The following is a 21149-nucleotide window of genomic DNA, read 5'->3' as shown; positions in this document are numbered from 1 at the left end:
GGAAAGTGATTCATCCGACCAGATAACGTGTTACGATCTCAACTATCTTGTGCCAAATGCAGCGGAAAGTGACGATATCATTAGGTTCGTCTACTTCAGTGACCCGATGTTCAACAAAGTGTGGTGAATGTTGTGTTCCGGAACATTGGTGCCTGCGCCAGCACTGGAGGCTGTCGTCAGATCTGCTGCAAGTGGCTGCCTGTCCTGTTTTACAGAGCGGACCAGCCGCAGACCACCGTGTTCTGTGATGAATCGCGGACGTCCAACACCTTGTCGCCTGGTGATGGTTTCAGCTTTCTTCAACCATTTCTCATAGAGTCTGGAGGCAGTAGTACACCAGCAGGGACCAGCTTCCGAAATAATCGTTCCCAGGAGGCGAAGCGTAACAGCCAGTCCTATCAAATACCTTTACCTTAGTGGGTTCCCCCATTTTCGGTCCATATTGCCTCTAGAATGATCCCTCATTCGCTTGTACTTCGGTTATATATTTCCCGTACCACCTCATGTGGGCTCGGCACCCTTAGATAGCTTTCAACCTATCGGCAGGCAGCGGTCATAACGTTTTGGCTTATCAATGTATTTTGTAAATGAACGAAGATGCATCGCAGTAATTTTTTCTTACACAAAGTACTACAAAATTGTTATAATCATGAGAACCATCCGATTTTGCAAGGGTATGTTCTCGACATGTACTCACATACAATATTAGAATACACTGACGCTTAGCCCCAAAGTTTCCATGTACCAGTGTTCAACGCTCTCTTCACGGGACGGACGACAAACAGCCAGACAACCGTCAAATTCATCCCGCACTTTTACGAATTTGTCTGGATTTATAGCATTCAATGCTAATGGTGTACGGCGTCGTTTTCCGCCGGAAGTTGTTGGAATAGGAAGCACGCACAGGGAGTCTTTCCCGGCCCATAATTAAACAAAAAAATCAGATACCGTAACATCAGGCGACTCTGGAGGTTAACAATACAACTCGACAACAGCACGGGCCTGCCGTTGTAGGAGAGGCAGATCTAACATCAAGCAGCACGGCTATAGCTGGGTTGCACCTATTCGAACGAAGAATCAGAAACGCCTTGTTGTCATCTCGATTCGACGGTCATCAGGTAATGAGCTAGTTGAGCCAGGGAGAGCCCTAACAGCAACCAACTATTCCGGAAGTAGAGTACTCTCGATGTTTTGGCTACAATTTATCCTAAGTTCTTATCTTCATTCATGTAAAACATACAGTCTGGCGAAATCGAATCAATTTTTCTGATACACACTCTCGTTTCATTTCAAGATACTTTTGACTCGATTACAATTTTGTAGCTGCAGCTGTTTCCACGATAGTCACGAAACAAAGCAATGTGCAGTGAGTATCAATGGAATCCTGTCCGCCTTTTCCAACTGCCTCTACTTACACAGTCTCCCCCGATAAATTTCCTCTGCTGTTACTCTTGACAATGGAGTTTTCAGATTCCAGGAAATCGAACAGCAGAGGAAGGTCATACGCCTTGCATCTGAACAGTGCTGTGCTTTTTTCCATGAAACAAAACGTAGTGGAAAACACACACTTAATAGTCTTGGGCATGTAGCTAAAGATTTCACATAATATAAACTACCATTTGATAACTGCTGCGTAACACTGGTAATTTTGTATCAGCTACTATGTTTATTTCTTACTCAAAGCGTTTAGACGGTTAAACGACCGTCACCTAGAAGTCATCTCTAACATAATTCTACTTTGGCAGTATCTGTGGCATTTTAATGGCTCTCGTGGTTTTTTATGCTAATGTGTAGAAGTAGATGAATTTTATGTTCCAATCCTTGTTAAGTAAGTAAAGTTCATTGTCATTCATTTAAATATCGGTCTCTTCTTGAGAAAAAGAAAATATAAGTCCTACGTCTGCCACAACAACAGTGCAAAATGCATATTGTCATCTTATTTATCGTTTGTTGGCTGTAAATAAATGATGTAAGTAGATAGTTTTAAATCTTTCAATGAAATTTAATTTCATTGCATCGCGGTCACAACATTATGTTATTGTGGGACACTGGACGAAAAAATGGATTTACCGCGTCACAGTGCAGCACACTTGGCGTTCTTCTTGTGACGTAGGACCTTTTTGTACTTTCAAACTACTTGGCACGGAAACATCGTATTCGCTCTAGGTGATTTAACTAGCGCAAAATGGTAAGCTAATCGCACAGCTATATCGCATTCTACTGGAGGAAATCGCCACCTCTTACCATAAAAAACAGTTAAAAAATTATTCAGATGGCTCTGAGCACTATGGGACGTAACCTCTGAGGCCATTAGTCCCCTAGAACGTAGAACTACTTAAACCTAACTAACATATGGACGTCACACACATCCATGCCCGAGGCAGGATTCCAACTTGCGACCATAGCAATCGCGCGGTTCCGGACTGAAGCGCCTAGAACTGCTCTGCCACAGCGGCTGGCAAAAAAAGGCAGTCTGTAAGAGATTTCTTCCCCCTCATGATGTTGAATTCACTGTCGAAACTCGCAGGGGATGAAATTAAAACCTGCACTGACGCAGAATTACACTTTCTTCATTTTTGCCAAAGTATATACAGTTTTAGGCCAGTCAGCATAGATGAGATTTCGATGCTATCGTAGCACTGATGTCACTCGTCATCTAATGTCTGGTGATACGTGATGCAGACAGAACGATCTACACTGCGAATATTATGGTTACCGTCAGACTTTATTGCTAACTGATAGATCTGTATTTCACTCCTCTGTAATGTTGTTTATTTTCATTTAGAAAACATGGATATCTATCACACGAATCAGACTAACCAACAGTTTTCAAGCATGGAGCCTTATACTCATGACTCAATGTGCGCGGCAGAAATGGGTAAAACATCTTCCACTCTCCTGAGTCCTTTCTGTACGATGGGATAAACACTGTTTTTAATTTATTCATTTCAGTCTCCCCACGTAAAGGAGAGGGAAGAGGCTGTCGCTGTATTGTTGGGGTGCTCTTAAGCTAAGATATGTTAAAATATAAACATGAATTTTTTTCTTAGTAAAACAATTAAAATACAATGAAAAGTATATCTTTAGTTGATTACTACGAAACACAGACGGGTCTGGTGTAGCTGGTCCTGAGAAGATGATAATGATTGTGGTGATGATAACGATGTGGTGATGATAACGATGTTGCGTCCGTGCAGTCTGTCCAAAGGTGCACCTTTCTGTGTGCACTAGCTACTTGCGGCCGTTGCAAGAAGGTGTAAGGGGGCGGACAGATCAGTGCAAAGTCAGGTATACCGTGCGCAGGAATCACTTATTCTAGTCGGAAAGAAATGCACTTATCCTCCGTTATTTTCATTTGGTGCTTTGCTTACGACATCTCACTGTCCAAAGTTTCAGTTTTTCGCTTTCATTCAAGTTTGTCGTTGCGTTAGGAGTACGGCCGAGTGGCCTAACGAAAAAGACATAAATGTAAAGAATATATAACATAGGCAGCAGAGATGATAGTCCTAAAATCAGTAGCCTCTTTCAAACACAGGAATCAGAAAAAGAAAGTGAAAATAACAATGAGATGGATGTCAAAAGCATATTTCAGATAACAGAGGAGTACAGAAAGAAATGGCATGAATACTTTCAAAGGATAGCAGATGATCTAATACCTAAATTAATATACTATTACACATGAAGGGAAAGAAATATTAGGCGTCCTCAGAAGACATGGAAAGATCATTGCAGTATGGTTGAAATTAGAGCAGGCAAGCATACCTACCAAAACTGAATATGATGCCACTTACCTTACAATTTCTAGTGGCTGGCTAATACTGCGGACTGTAAAGACATAGTGAAACGAAATAACTGTAAAACGTCCCTCACAAATACTCACAAGCCGTAGTCATCAGAAGATCAAAACCCATTGGAAAACGGTTTAGATAACATACCTGTATGACGTGAAAATTGGCAACTGACCGTAAATAACGAAAAGTGTGAAGTCATCTACATGAGTGCTAAAATGAATCCGTCAAACTTCTGTTACACGATAAATCAATCAAATCTAAAGGCAGTAAATTAAACTAAATACCTAGTAATTACAGTTTCGAACAGCTTAATTTGCTCTGAACACATAGAAAACGTTGAGGGGAAGGAGAAGCAAGGTCTGCGTCTTATTGGCAGAACACTTAGAAGATTTAACAGATCTACTAAAGAGACTGCCTACACTACGCTTGTTCATCCGCTTTTAGTATACTGCTACGAGATGTGGGATCCATACCAGATAGGATTAACGGAGTACGTCGAGAAAGTACAAAGAAGGGCAGCACGATTTGTGTTATCGAGCCAAATTGGAGAGCGTGCCACGTACATGATACATTTTTTGAAGTGGACATAATTAAATCAAAGGCATTTCTCGTTGCGGCGGGATCTTATCACAAAATTTCGATCACCAACTACCGCTCCAAATGCGAAAATATTTTGTTGGCACAGACCTACATAAGGAGAAACTATAATTATAATAAAATTAGGGAAATCAGAGTTCGCACATCAATACGTAAGTGTTAGCTTTCTCAGGGTGCTGTTCGAGAGTGGAATAACGCAGCATTATTATGAAGGTGGTTCGATGAACCCTCTGCCCAGCATATAAACTTGAATTGCAGAATAGCCGTGTAGATGTGGATGAACTGCTTACAGTGCTGTGTAGACAGTGTAGAACCAGAAGTTCTTCTTCCAAAATCAACAAATTATGTGGGAAAATAAAGCTCATTACGAAAATTCTCGCGGCATCCAAACACTCGTCCCTAGAGTTTGTAGGTTGAAGGTAAAGACTTCCAGTATACCTCTAGAGTGTTATGTGTTGAAACATGAACATATATTCTTCGATTATTGGTAATAAGCGTCAACCTACTATTTTGTTTTCCAGGAAATTAAACCTTTAATAGCCATGACGTTGCTTGACATAGTTTTCCAGGGATTTCACCAAAGTCTGGAAATATTTATGCATCGTCATAGGAATCTATGCACCTTCCACTGAAACTTGTGTCACTACAATTTAAAGTGTCAGTGCTAAACTTTTTGCCAGTGGCGTCTGTATGTTCGATATTTGCCTTCGTTGTTAGTGGCCCAACAGGATATACTGCAACTTCGAAATCATGTGACAAGTTTTTAAACAGAATACTATTTGCCATCTTTAAGTCTGTGACCACGCTCACAAACGCATTAAGCGAAAGATATTCATTATCGCAGTACGCATTATTCTTTCAACGATTCCGTCTTCATCTCATCATAATTACGGCTGTGGTGGCAACAGCTGCTGGCATAGCTGACATCTTGTAGATAAATTTCCACCTATCTTGCTCACTGCTATAGCGTGCGTTCTGCTCCAAGATGTTTGTCCATTATGGGCACAGCTAGAGGGGTGAGTAGAGGGCAGTGAAAGAAGTGAACAATCATAGGAAACGTAGGTTAGGAAATAGGTGGGTACCTGACAAAATAGCTTAAATAACCAGCTCCTGAAATAACCGATTCTCGGCATTTTATTCCAATTATTTCCTCTAATAAAATTAGAAATCGAACAAAGAGTGTAAAATTTAATCTCTCCCTGTTTCAAGACACATAGATGGTTCAAATGTCTCTAAGCGCTATGGGACCTAACATCTGCGGTCATCAGTCCCTTAGACTTAGACTACTTAAACCTAAGTAACCTAAGGACATCAGACACATCCATACCCGAGGCAGGATTCCAACTTGCGACCATAGCAGCAGCGCGGTTCCGGACTGAAGCGCCTAGAACCGCTCACCCACAGCGGCCGGCCAGATACATAGACTCAAGATATTTAGTGAAATAGACAAATAAAAGAAAACGTAGTCTTTTCTGGGAAAGTGGTGAGTGGTTGTATACGACCAAAAAAATCAGCGTTCTTCTATTGCGTCTAATAATACGAACAGTCGATGCTAAGTGGTGAATACTGGGTCTGAAGAACTCTGTTTTTCGTGTTAATTTGTCCGTTTTCAAGGGCAACAAGCATACAATGTCAGCAGATCAGCTATTTTCTATTTTTATTGCATACTGTGAATGAAATGTTGTTAACAATGTAATGCATTACTATTAACGCAATTTCCTTTCCCTTTTAGTATTTCATGGTGAGAGACAAATCTTTCCGTATTCAAAGCAAATTAAGCGTTGCACTTCATTACTACGTCACTTCGTAAGATTATTTTCAGACTAGGGTTGGTACAATTCAGCAATACAACGGATTTCCGATGACGACACTGAGAATCCACTGTACAGAACAGGTCGGGGCAAGGATTGTGCACTAAAAGTGCACGCCTATCTTAAGCCGCAACACATGGCTACACGGACACTACAGTCTAAGCAATGCTGTACCAATTCCTATACTACGTGCTTGTTGCTCGTTTCTTTCGGATTTATTATTAAAGTAGCAATGGTTGCTTTTCCAATTTTCTATTATATCGCGATATTCAAAACCAATGAATATTTTACGAAAAATGCCCCATTTTAGAAAAGGTTTATTTAAAACCCAAAAAATTGAGCACTGCTGCTATGGCTATACTCCGAAAAATTACGGAGCGCCACGTGCCCGCCGTAATGCCTGTTTTGTAGACACGTGCAGTGCTTGGTGACGCATGGTTGGCTGCATGCCGACGATATTTCTTCCCGCCACTGCAATCTGTCGGTCACAAAGTAATTTTCATCCAAATATAATCGAGATTTAGTTTTTTAACTCGGTTATTAGAAAAAAAGCACATTTGTTATACTCGAGAACAAATACAGAAATACCGGTTATTCAAAACTAAAATACCCGTATCGGTTCTTCCCATCCCTAAAGTGGCATATTACGACTGAGTCGATGAACGTCTTATATCAGAGAGAACTCGATGATCTAAACTGCAGATACCCACTTCAGGGCAAACACATGACAACAAATGTTCCACGTGACCATCGTTCGTGTGAAGGCTTCAATACGTTACCTCATCCACGCTCAAACACGTTCAAAAATCCCAGTTGTGTTCCCAATCCACTGACAAGCATCCACAACGTACTGCTGAAGTTCATCGAAACTATCAACAGAACTGTAATATATGCCAAGATAAAAAAAAGTCAGCTGGTTTAAGTCGGAGGGGGGGGGGGGGGGGGAGGGTTCAAATGGGTCTGAGCACTATGGGACTTAACTTCTGAGGTCATGAGCCCCCTTAGAACTACTTAAACCTAACTAACCTAAGGATATCACACACATCCATGTCCGAGGCAGGATTCGAACCTGCCACCGTAGCGGTCGTGCGGTTCCAGACTGTAGCGCCTAGAACCGCTAGGCCACTTCGGCCGGCCGGGGGGTTGGCGGGGGGGGGGGGGGGGGGGTGGGGCGGCTGGTGGGGAGAGGGAGCGAGGGGCTGGGACCCCATGATAAGGCAACCTGTGACGGAAAAACTCGTTGTCTTTGATATGAGCTACGTTGTGCGGACAGTTGCTACGCTGGAAATTTGTCATGAGTTTACCTGCTCCGAAGGGTTGGGTCCCTTGTCTCCCTTTCCTCCTCCTCCTCACCCGCCCGCCCCGATTGCTTTCGAAGTTCCTCATGTGACCATCAGTATGGACGTTATTACAACGAACAAGTGCAGGCCTGCTGCTCATTACAAAGGTCACGCGTATCTTAAACAGAGGGAATCTAAAGAAGGGGTTGTTACGTGGATGTGCTTACCCCGAAAAGTGGATCATTGCAAGGGAAAGCTGCTTTCGAGGAACGGAGAAGTGTTGAACTTATTAGAACATCTCTGTGGATCACCTGATGATGCGGCTCTGACAGTGAGAAAGCAAGATGAAAGGACGAAGAGAAGGTCTCGAGAAGAAACTACACAGTTGTAGGAGATATACGAGGATGAAATGGGAAATTGTTACAGTGATGCCTAGTTCAGAATCTATGAAGAGAACCATGCGTCGTCGATGGAGTCAAGCGCGGGAGAACCAACAACAGCCTAAGAGCTCTTATGAAATTGATCTTCTTCAAGATGTATTAAAAATGGGAGATGGCAGTAGTTTTCTTCTGGAAGACGATACATTAGAGGAGAGAATAATGATTTTTAGTGGAAGCAAAAGAAATGAAAGTTTAAAAAGATGTTCCCATTTTTTTATGGATGGAACATTTAAGAGCTGCACCAAGCAGTTTGCGCAAATCTACACCATACACGTAGACTAAGGAGGCCAAATTAATGAAACAAACATTCTTCCTACTGTATCTGCACTACTCCCTAATAAGAAGAAAGACACATATGTTCGTCTGTTTCGTCTGATGAAACAGGCAGTCCTTGAGTGGTGTTCTAAACAAGTAAAGGCAGCTGCGATATCGGGCATTCCTCAAGATTTTCCCACAGTTGAAATAAATGGATTCTACTTCCATATGAAGAATAGTTTATGGAGAAGAAGTCGAGTTCTAGGTCTAACTGAGGAGTACCGTCAGAACGAGGATTTAAGACGTCACGTCAGCATGTGTGCAGCGCTGGTATTTGTAAGACCGGAGGACGTATGCAATGGGTGGATTGAGATTCATGCATAAGTTCCTCATAACGGAAGGTTCAATTTTGTGACTACTTTGTGAATAATTGGCTAGAGAATAAGGATATCGCAATAGAAATATGGGACTGTTACGGAAAAAGGCACCGAACGACGAATGTTCTTGAAGGGTGGCACAACGAAATAAATAGTATTATTGGAAACCCTCACCCTAGAATCCACTATTTGGTGGAGTGCTTGAGAAACGGAGCAGAGCTCACAAGCTGCATGCACATGAAATTGGAAGTGAATCTTGAAGGTAAGAAGAAAAAGAAGAAGTACTTGAAGCTGGATGACAGGATAGACAGAATCGTAAAGAATTATGAAGAGACTGGCAACATTAGGCCTTGTTTGAACGCTATTGCCCATATTCAGAAACTGGACTAAAATGCGTTAAAATAATCTATTAACGAACTATGAGGCCACTGAGACCTCGCAGATTACTGAGTTAAAATTATTAAAACACTGAAGCAGCATTATCTGAGCTAATATTATGTTGTAAATAGAGTGTACATTAGTTCAACGTGTTTAGGCTGATTTTACACACGCCAGAATGTAAATGGTCGTTTATCATTTTGACGGTCCAAAGCCAGTGAGAGAGAGATGGGTATCAGCCATTAATGTAAAAATTGAAAAGTGTTTCAAGACTCACAAAAGTATCCCTATTGTTGTCACGTCAAGATTACTTTTTTATACCTTCCAATATTATGTCCATACTATTAAATAACTGAGAGTTCTAAAATAATTTTCTGAAGCTTCCGAGTCGCAAGTATCACCTAAAATACGGTTTGTTAAACTGATAGTATACGCTTTTGTAAAAGAAAATGGGAACTGAACCATGAATTGCAGCTAAAATTGACATCCCAAAACTGATCTGATCCTAAGGTTAACACTTTTGGCAACTCAAAAAGTATTTTAGTACATGCAAATCTACTGAAGCACGTTTAGATATGTTGTTGTTGTGGTCTTCAGTCCTGATACTGGTTAGATGCAGCTCTCCGTGCTACTCTATCTTGTGCAATTTACTTCATCTCCCAGTACCTACTGCAATCTACATCCTTCTGAATCTGCTTAGTGTAGTCATCTCTTGGTCTCCCTCTACGATTTTTACCCTCCACGCTGCCCTCCAATACTAAATTGGTGATTCCTTGATGCCTCAGAACATGTCCTTCCAACCTATCGCTTCTTGTGGTCAAGTTGTGCCACAAACTTCTCTTCTCCCCAATCCTGTTCAATACTTCCTCATTTGTTATGTGATCTACCCATCTAATCTTCAGCATTCTTTTGTAACACCACATTTCGAAATCTTCTATTCTCTTCTTGTCCAAACTATTTATCGTCCATGTTTCACTTCCATACATGGCTACACTCCATACAAATACTTTCAGAAATGACTTCCTGACACTTAAATCTATACTCGATGTTAACAAATTTCTCTTCTTCAGAAACGCTTTCCTTGCCATTGCCAGTCTACATTTTATATCCTCTCTACTTCGACCATCATCAGTGACTTTGCTCCCCAAATAGCAAATCTCCTTTACTACTTTAAGTGTCTCATTTCCTAATCTAATTCCCTCAGCATCACCCAACTTAATTCGACTACATTCCATTATCCTCGTTTTGCTTTTGTTGATGTTCATCTTATATCCTCCTTTAAAGACAGCATCCATTCCGTTCAACTGCTCTTCCAAGTCCTTTGCTGTCTCTGACAGAATTACGATGTCATCGGCGAACCTCAACACTTCTATTTCTTCTCCATGGATTTGAATATCTACTCAGAATTTTTCTTTTGTTTCCTTCACTGCTTGCTCAATATACACTTTGAACAACATCGGGGAGAGACTACAACCCTGTCTCACTCCCTTCCCAACCACTGCTTCCCTGTCATGCCCCTCGACCCTTATAACTGCCATCTGGTTTCTGTACAAACTGTAAATAGCCTTTCGCTCCCTATGTTTTACCTCTGCTACCTTCAGAATTTGAAAGAGAGTATTCCAATCAAAATTGTCAAAAGCTTTCTCCAAGTCTACAAATGCTAGAAACGTAGGTTTGTCCTTCCTTAATGTAGCTTCTAAGGTAAGTCGTAGGGACAGTATTGCCTCACGTGTTCCATTTAGATATAGTCCTTTAAAAATTAAAATTTCTTACTAAATTGTTGATTATCTTTAAACAGGTCAGTAAAAGCAAGGAACTTACTACTGAAAATTAATTGTTACTAAAGAACATCAGAAACAAATGTATCAGACCTACTTTTCTTATACATTAGAGACTTTTTGAAAAGATATTTGATCATTTCCTCTGTCACTGGCAGTTCAGGTACCTCTGCAACATTAGTTATTTGATAGTGCAATTTGAGTTGCTTTGCAATACTAGGGATACCTACTTCTAAATTATGTTTGCAGCTGTTCTGATTTAGAATTCTGTAAAATTTACTTCGTATTCTTTGGTGAAGGAATTTCGGAAAATTCATTTAGTAACTCCACTTTAGTGGTACTGTCATCAGTAACATTACCTTCGCTATCGCGGAGAAAAGGTACTTACTACAACCTTTCCGCTGGTTTATTTAACATGGGACAAGAATGTCTTTAGATTTTCCTCCACATTTTTGGAGCGAGATTTTTGTGCAAACTATTAAATGCAACTCGCATTGAAATCCGCACAAAATTTCGAGCCTCAGTAAAACTTCACTAATTTTGGAGATTTTGCGTTCTTCTAAATTATACGTGCCTTTTGCGGTACTCCTGCAGCAGCTTTCTGTCGTGTTTTGTGTACCATGAGTGATCAGTTCCGTCTCTTATTAATTTATTTGCTTTGAATATCTCGAGTGCTGTCGATACTATTTCTTTGAACGTAAGCCACAAATGGACTTCATTTACATACTTTGGAAGGATTGGAGACTATCTCTTTGAAAGACGTCAACCGACTTTTTAGTTGCTTTTATAAATAGATATATTTCGCGTTTAGTTTTGGTGAATTTCTTTGTTACGGAAGTGAGCCTCTCTACGACTGCATGTTCACTAATCCCTGTATCCGTTGTGATGGCTAAGAGGTCCATTGTGTTTTCGTAACCATTTACAATTTGAATGGCCTCGTCAACTAATTGTTAAAAATAATTTTAAAAAAGCATTTAGAACAATTACGGAAGTGGTTTTCTATTTGCAATAGGGTATGAAAATGTATTTTTGCCAACATACGGTAGGTAGATTGAAGTCATTGCCAACTATAATTGTGTGAGTAGGGTACCTATTTGTGATGAGACTCAAGTTTTCTTTGAACTGTTCAGCAACAGTTTCATCTGAGACAGGGGGTCGGTAAAAGGAGCTAGTTATTAATTTATTCCGGTTGTCGAATATAACCTCTGCCCATACTAAGTTACAGGAACTATCTGCTTCAATGTCGATTTGAGCTTGAACACACATTACATTATTTTTCCTTAAATTGTGCTTCTTGTTAGTGTTGTAGTGCAGATAATTACAATTACTGTTTTTCCCTTCAAAACCTAGGATGCTTCCTCTGTAACCCTGTAAATACGAGAGCTAAACAATGTAGAACACTAACGTACGTTACAAGTGTAGCATTTTGTATTAATTCATTTCCTGATTTCTAAGATTTTAAAATTGTACGTCGACTTTAGATGACATGTCAGTCATAGATATTATTATCTCTGTTTAGTGAACGTGTTTTCACTTATGTTTTGAACATTGTCCCGCCACACTTTATTAACTAATGTTTTTAGAGAGTAAATTAATATGGAGTATATCCTTCTTCTTTTCAGACAGTCACATACGCATTTATTCTTTCATTATTGTCTTTTGGGTATGCAGATGTAGTAATTGAAGCAGGCACAAAAGCAGTGATCAAAAAGAAATGATTAGCGTACATTTGAATTCTCGTTACATGTTCCTTTCTTGTTGCTCCCATGGCGATAGACTGTTACTATCGGAATCGGTAAGCGTGAAAGGAAGCTACCGTACAGACAGAGGGAGCTATATTTATACTCGGCAGAACTAATAACATATTGACAAAAACGTCGGTATTGCTTTCGTTTCCCAGAAGTTATAAATATTTCGATTTCGGAAAAGAAGCCCTGTATTTGGCCAAGATGTCGAAGAAGAAGGTCCCTTACGTACTGGTTGTATCGAGTAAGATGTGGAGACGGCGGTTTAAAAGCGGACAGAAGAAGTACGAAGGGCGTCCCTTACTTTAGAGATCGCTACCTGGCGAAGAGGCAAGTGTGGCAAATGTCCGGCGTGGCAAATGTCCGGCATTCATGAGCTACGTATTCGCGAACAGCCACACGAAACTGATCTGATACACGATTATTCATGTACCACATGTACATTACACAAGAAACATCATGCGACAGCTTTGGAACAGTGGAATGACTGCACTTGTGCGTATGTCATATCGGGTAAGTCATTCCTTTCCTGACCCATGCCTAACAGCATTATCTGCTTTTATCTCACAGACCTCTACTCGCTCATTTCGATTGAATCTCTAGTAGAGAAACAAACAGTATTTACGTCTGAAGAGAATCACGTACGCGCACATGTTGAGAAAGAGTCGTGCTCCTACAGTGCTACATCAACTGTAGGCAGCCGTGTGAGGCGAACGTTGGCGCACAGCTACTAGGGGCAAGGAGCAGAGGTGTGGGCGCGCCTTAGCCCTTTCAGACCGCGTGGTTCCGCTTGAAGCCACCTAGGACTCCCTCGTTTTGTGGCATATCCACAGCAGCTACACGTGTAGCGACTCTTTCCGCCTCAAGTAGGTGCTGCTCTGTAGCGGCTACTGCTTGAAATACTCCACGTATTTCTCATCTTAGCAGTTAAATGAGCAAACGTAGGAGCTGTTTCTGTATACGGTCCACGATTGTCTTCGTTTTGAAACTGTGACTGAATTTGTCTCTGTAAGGCACGTTTTGCGCATGGATTAGGTACAATAAACTGTCCTGTTCAGATTTGTACTCTGCGTCCTCGCGACTTTGAAACCACTGCAGTTCTACGGGAAACAGGTTGTTACATTTCCAGTTTCATTCTCGGAGAATACAGGTAGAGCAAACTGTGGTGCGCCTTTCGGAACGGATTTCTTCCGATGCCGACTCAGACTGAGAAGAACAGTGAAAGTAGAGATGATGTGTTAGCTGAAAACAGTAGTCTAGAATTTCGAAGTCAGCGTTGTCTTGCATTACTTTAGAGAGAGAGAGCATTAGCAAAAAGATGTGTAACAGTTGTTGCATTTGCGAAACATACATTGGAAGCAAAACGTTTGCTTAAGGCAGAATGTGCGCTGCAGCACAAAGAAGAACCTCAGGGAAGCAAATGGAAGTGTGATCTCTGCTAGCTGGCCCTGCGCCTGACTCCAGACAGGGCCTGTCTGTCACCTTACCGCCAAAAGTAACGAATGTCGTATGCAGCGGCTGCATTTGAAAACGACCGATATTTGTTCAATTGATGCATGAAACACTTCTTTTCTACTTTGTTCTGTCTCAATGTGTGTCTAATAATCTAATAAAAACTAGAAAATTTTAGAAAAATAAATTTTAAGTTTTTGAGTCCGAATCTGTTAAAGTCAGCACCCAGTAAGCGCTCTGCGATAGGTACGATGGAACGCTGGAGGGATGAGTTGCAATAGGACAAAGCAGGTAGGTTAGTCGCTAAGCCTCAGGTATATGTGTAAATCACAACAGTTTCCTGACAACGCCGAAGACCCTTAAAACACACACACGCACACACACACACACACACACACACACACACACACACACACACACACACAAATACCTTGGAGCGGCAGACGTAGTCACTCATCTCCTACGTTTGCCCGTGTCCGCAGGTGAAGCTGGAAATCGCGGAGCGCACGCGCGCCCTCGAGATCATCGGCTTCAGCGTCTCGCTGGCTGCCCTGCTGGTGGCGCTCGCCATCTTCTGCAGGTTCAGGTGGGTCGCCGCACGCTCTCAACACGTCTGACTCCTCACTAAAATACCACGGGTAAGCCATAAAGTTCTACAACGACCGAGAAATGGCGCTACAAGTAATGAAATATGAAGAATTTCCCAACATATCATTTGAACATCTCCTCCCAACTGCTCTGAGACGAAATTTGGAAAACACAACTCACACTTTTCTGATTAAACAGCAGAATGGTTGTGTACTGGGATGATCATGTATGTATTGAATTTTGTCTAAAACCAGGCAGTAGAAAGACATGGAGAATATAATATCGTTTCTGAATTATGGAACGCCCTTCGACTGGATGGTCAGATCAGAGTTGTGGAAAATTTTAGGAAAGTATGCGATCCCTCAGCATTTAATAAGATCAGTTCACAGTCCGAATGCTGTTAACAATATGGAGATACGCGTCATCTGAAGCAGTAGTTCAGTGTTCGAAAGAATCAAAAAATGGTTCAAATGGCTCTGAGCACTATAGGACTTGACATCGGAGGTCATCAGTCCCCTAGAACTTGCAACTACTTAAACCTAACCAACCTAAGAACATCACACACATCCATGCCCGAGGCAGGATTCGAACCTGCGACCGTAGCAGCAGCGTGGTTCCGGACTGAAGGGCCTAGGACCGCTCGGTCACAATGACCGGCTTGGAAAGGATCATATAAGAAGGTAAGCAAGAGTGTCCTTTATCGCCCCATATAAACAACTTGCGTGATTGTTTCCAATATACATAAAACCAATAAATGGCAAAAGAAAATGGAAGATTCCTACACACCACGGCGGACAGTTTTTAACGCACTCGTTTTTTGCAGAGGAGCACGTTCTCTTAGTCAATATGGAAAACAACATACCGAATGGTTATAATTAAAGGGTAGCTACTCACAGAGGTCCACTATGGGCTGTAATTACTGATTGGTAGCAAAACTTGGTAGATATGACAATGCGTTAATACGGAACCAATTTACGCTGAGAAAATTGGTTCCAATTTTGGCCATCAGGTGCAACTCTGGCGCTGTGAATGCAAGAAAGAGTATAGAAATGTTTCCGCGTGTAATGAATTAGGAACGGGACGTCAAACGAAGTCAGAAGGCCTAATGCTGATTTTATTGCTGACAGCTGCTTTCAGCATTTGATCTATATGAGCATCGCAGACATCAACCAGATGCTGCACAGCACCAAAGTTGCACCTAGTGGCCAAAATTGGAACTAACTTTTTCCAGTGTAATCAGTTCCTCTTTATCTTCTCAGCATGTCTATCATGTTTCTCTCCCATGCGATAATTACAGACCACAGTGGCCGTTTTATATAGTGGCACAACAATATAATTTAATCATATCCACAAAGAAAATATAACCTTTTATGGAAAGGAACATCTCACAGCGAAGATTGTAAGCGAGAATATCATACCGGAACAAGCTCATATATTTGATTACCTGGGTTCTGATATCACCAATATTTATGATAATGATCCCGAAAAGAAAGTACAAAGTTATACATGTTAGGTACGGTTAAGAAAACGGTCCTGAACAAAACTAGGAAAGAGACAGTGCTTAAATACTAGGTAAAATGTAATACTATGACTGTATGGACCCGAAGTATGGACTTCAACGACCAAACAATTACAGTGAACTGAAGAAGTAAAAGTCAGACTTCGAAGATCTCCAACGTAAACAAAGATTTATAAAATCAACAGAGAGATAAGAGAAGAGTTCCATGTTCTAGGCATAGTGCAAACGGTCCAGCAGTGTATAAAGAAATGGTATGACCATCAACCACATATGGATCAAAGACGTATATCACAGACTCGAGGATAGGAGAAAGCTAGGATGACCACGAAGGAGACAATGATACCAGCTTCAATGTGCTTGGTTTTGGAACAGGTGAAGATATCTACCCCCAAAATGTATACGATGGTGATGATAACTGAAACGTATGAACTCTTCAATAAATACAAATCAGCAAAAGACAGAATTGCCTTGACTGAACTAGTAACTCATGGAAAACTGTTAAGGCCTGTAAGAACGGCAATGAACGAGATACAGAGAAGTGCAAGATCGGAAGGAATGGTGTGCAATCCACTAGCTATTGAAGATGGTGTAACGTAAGGAGATGCGTGTCTCCAATTTAATTTTGCATTGGAGGAGGTTATGAGGGATGAATATCTGCTGAGCAGTATAACGACCTTTTATACATCAGTGCAGATAAACGTTTATGCCTATGGCGTGGATATGGTAAGCAACTGAAGATGACGTCTCTTTGAGACATTGTGCAACTTTTAGAACGTTATTTGACTCGACGCCAGTGAACCATTGAAGTGGCATAGATGCAGCTGCAAAAACTCGAAAAATAGGGGAGGGTACATTCATCCCAATTCAACAGGCCAGTAACGACGTAGGGTTCACAACCATCAGAAAACATGTTACATGGATTCTGCAAGAAATGCAGCAGGAAAACAAGCAAAGCTTTGGGCGGTTATACTTTCGAGAGAGATGATTAAAACATCCTATATCGGAAGTCACCCACTCAAGTTAACCCTCCTTTATTATGGAACAGGAGTAATAGCAGCCAGCAGAGCCTGTTTTACATTAAAAAACTATTTTCTTCGAGATTCGTATCTCGCTTCGGCAGATTAACCACTTATCAGACACTTAGGAAACGTTAAACAGCCATGCTTTGAGCAACATTTTGCCGTTGACATGCAATAGTGCCAGGCGCTGTCCTGGGAGATTGCAAGAAACGCTTCCACGAATTCTCCAACGGTATGCAAGTGGTGAAGACATGCAGACTTGCCACCCCAGATTAAGAATAATGACATTATTACCCCGTGAAACAAAAGAGTAGATGAGAAGTTTCGACTGAGTCGCATGGGCCACGCTAATTAAATATTCTGAAATATGCAGACGCCTAGTGCACCTGTTTATGGCTAGAGAATTCAATAATTCAATTATCGGGGATCTTGTTTCACAGTAAAAAGTGTTTGATCCGGTAAACAGTTGAACTTTATTTAAGAATTTCAAACGGAAAGAAAACACGAGAATGCCATTTGAAGCAGAAAAAGTACACGCACATTACTGTTATGCCGTAAATATATAGCTGACACCGTCATGTGTTAAGTAAGACGTGAATGGTTAAACTGCGGGCGGCAACAGTATAAATAGTTTTCCTCGCTTAGGAAGAAGGAGCCGCGCAACGTTACGACTGTTACAGTAGTGTATGAGAACACTACCTGCAGTTACCGTCAGCGGTTAAACCTCCCTTGTTGTTCCCTAGCGCATGCCCTGAAAGGACGGAAATACGCTGCTAGTGTCGCCGTATCTTCTCAGCAGTGATCGAAGCCGAACAGACTGCCGCCGACCGCAGAGCCAGAAAGATGGTTAACTGCAGGCGCTGTTGGCTGGAGTGCGCTGGCTACATGAGCTCCTCCTCGCTTACTTCACAAGGAAACTGCCACGGATAAGTCACTGTCGCGTCAGAAATAAATCCACCACTGTCTGTGACTATACATTTGGGCTGTTGATAAAATATCGATATATTTTCCAAAATCTACTAAATAGCAGCAACGTTTTCCTCCCGATATATCTTCATCAAAATGGTAATATCAAATGCCGATATTTTTATATTATATTTTTTCACAATTTACGGTAAACGTTTTACGTTTTTCTTTTGAAATTATAGTAGAACATAATTTGTGAAGGAGTCTTATTACTTTTTGAGCCTTCACCATGTTCAGTCTTTCACTCTGATTGTGTGAAGCAAGTGACAATAAAAGAAGTAGTCCGATTGCACAGCGGGAAGAGGAGTGGCTGTGAGAATGGAAAAACAAGATTTACGATGTGAATAACAAGCACATCAGTGGAGTTAGAAAACAATTTTTAACTCAACTAGTGTGCTGTTTCATGACATCGGTATTCTTCAAAAAATGTCCCGGTGGGTGGAGACGTGTAATGGAATTGCTGACGTAATTAGCGTTCGGCGCTACCAATACAAATAGCAAGGTTTAGCTTCACCACGCAATTTTGACACTACAACTGCTAATGGTTCAAATGGCTGTAAGCACTATGGGACTTAACATCTGAGGTCATCAGTCCCCTAGAACGTAGAACTACTTAAACCTAACTAACCTAAGGACATCACACACATCAATGCCCGAGGCTGGATTCGAACCTGCGACCATAGCGGTAGCGCGGCTTTAGGCTGTATTGCCTAGAACAGCTCCCGCATGGTTCGTAGGAGAACTTCTGTGAGGTTTGTAAGGTAAGAGAGAGGTAATGTCGGAAATAAAGCTGTGACGACGGTTCGTGAGTCGTCCTGGAGTAGCTTCGTGGATAAAGCACTTGCCCGCGAAAGGCAAAATTCGCGAGTTCAGATCTCTGTCAAACACACAGTTTTAATCCGCCAGGAAGTTTCATATTAGCGCACAGTCCACTGCCGAGTGAAAATCTCGTGCGGGGGTATAATAACAGTCAAGTACACGCATAAAGAGTATTAAGCAACACCTAGTGACATGACGAAGTTCTCGGCCACTCCGGCATGGTTTCGTCGACCTCGATTCCAGTAAAACAGGTCTTAAAATTCGTCTTAAGGAAAAACAAAAAAAGACTTCGAGGTGTGCGTGAAGAAACACGAAATTCCGAAAAATAAGGATCACGTTAATATTGCGTCATATATGTGAGTCGTTCGAAAACTTGTCAAGAAGTAGCACCCAGTACATGGCCCTGAATGACGTGTTTTCATCAGAGATAAAAGAGTAGTCAGCAGTGCGCTAGGACGTCTCTTGTTCTGTATACACATCAACGCCAATCTGACGGATAGGGTGAACAGTAGTCTGCGCCAGTTTGATGGTGACGCTACAGTGTGCGATAAAGTACCGACGTTATGTTACTGTAAGAGGATACATGATCACTGTGACGGAATTGCAATAGTCTGAAGTTTAAGCTATCGATGAAAAATGCAACGCTGTAAACTCTGACCGCCGATGCATGAATGTGCGACACTGCAGTGCAATTACACGGCGCAGCTGGATCGTAAACAGGGGCATAATGCATAATGCATAATGCATAAAGCCTTTGTGAATTTCATTCCGTCTATTTAGTTGGATAATAACGATGTCTCGCAAAGAGGCGTGTGAGCAATGTACGCAGAAGTCAGCATTTGAGAGACAACGTGTAGTTGGGCCCAAAGAATCCGGTTGAAGTAATCGGCACATAGTTCAACATTTGGACTGGAGCGAAGCGATTATTCGACGATGCTGGCAGGAATGGGTGAACGACGGTCGAAGGCAGCGTCAAGAAGGAAGCGGTCAACCTAGAGATGTGACTGGCCTGAGGACCGAGCAATGGTCAAGAGGCACTTAGAGCCCCGGATTGGTCATCATCGACATGACGTGCAACTGATATTTCAGTGACTTGAAGTACCATTAACAGGCGGCCCACAGAAAGGGGGCTAAGTTCAAGGCGGCCCTTGCGCCGGTTACCATTGACCTCTGCACACCAACAAGCCCGCTCTAAGTGACCTTCGGTACATTTGACATGGAATCTCATTAAGTGGAGTAGAATCGTCTCCAGTAATGTGTCCCGCATGAAACTGAATCCCGATGTCCAGTGAAGATGTCTGGAAACGCTCCAGACAGAGGTGGGATACTAACCTGTCACCCACTAGACAGCCCGACAACCAAGAACGACGGTCTGGGGAGCCATTCCATTTCGTAACAGGATTCCTTCGGTTGGTATCAGCGGCACATGTGAAGCACAGCGGTACATGAATGACAGTAACCGTTTTGTTGACTTTCATGGCAAGCCACCTTGGATTGACATTTCAGCAAGATTATGGTCACCCAGACATCGTGAGAGTAACTGCTGCTTGTCTTATTGCATTCAAAACCGTACTTTGGCAAGCAAGATCGCGGAATGTCCCGTAAAATGAGAGCTTATGAAGCATTGCGGGTAGGGCCCTCAAACCAACTCTGTATTTTGATGATCCAACATGACAGTTGGACATGATTTGACATGATATTCCCCGGGAGTACATCGAGCAACTCTGTCAATCAGTGACAAGCCTAATACTCGCTTGAATAATGGCCGGACGTGCAATAACGCTTGATTGACTTGCTAAGTTTCTGAAGTTCTTTATTTTGAAAGAATCGCCGAATTTTTGTGAAATTGATGTGATTTATTTATTTATTTTTTTTTGTTCTTGTGCATGATGTCCACCGATTTCCGTTGCGTTTGGATAATTCATTTGTGCAACAGGAAAGTGAATTACTAACAGTGGTGTGAGGTGCGCTTCGACATGCATTTAGATGTCTACCTGAGCATGTGTTTCAATACAAAAGTATATTTCTTTAAAAGTAAATCTCTATAGCTGACGTATTTTATTTCACTTTATCTCCTAGAAATTTTTGTGGTTGCTTGTATTCGACCGCAGTGCGTTACGTTGCAGGAGCCTGCGCAACAACCGGACACGCATCCACCGGAACCTGTTCGTGGCGATGGTGGTGCAGGTGGTGATCCGGCTGACGCTGTACGCCGACCAGGCGGTGGTGCGCGGGGGCGGAGGAGGCGGCGTCCAGGAGCAGGCGGCGGCGGCGGCGGGAGCGGCGCCCCCTGGGGGCGGCGGCGACACCGGGGGCGGCGTCGCGGCGCTGCCC

At 42.0% G+C, this 21149-nt stretch overlaps 1 protein-coding gene across 1 annotated transcript in view; it reads left to right on the top strand.

Moving 5' to 3' along the window:
- Positions 1 to 21149, top strand: part of LOC126335601 (PDF receptor-like) — a 383334-nt gene that overhangs the window by 222199 nt on the left and 139986 nt on the right. Inside the window, exons 5-6 of the mRNA XM_049999054.1 lie at positions 14387 to 14490; positions 20942 to 21077. Of these exons, the coding sequence (XP_049855011.1) occupies positions 14387 to 14490; positions 20942 to 21077 (240 nt within the window). The remainder of the gene's footprint in view (positions 1 to 14386; positions 14491 to 20941; positions 21078 to 21149) is intronic.

The sequence above is a fragment of the Schistocerca gregaria genome, chromosome 2 (assembly GCF_023897955.1).
Source record: "Schistocerca gregaria isolate iqSchGreg1 chromosome 2, iqSchGreg1.2, whole genome shotgun sequence".
Taxonomy (NCBI): Eukaryota; Metazoa; Arthropoda; class Insecta; order Orthoptera; family Acrididae; genus Schistocerca; species Schistocerca gregaria.
This window is presented reverse-complemented; position numbering and strand designations above follow the sequence as displayed.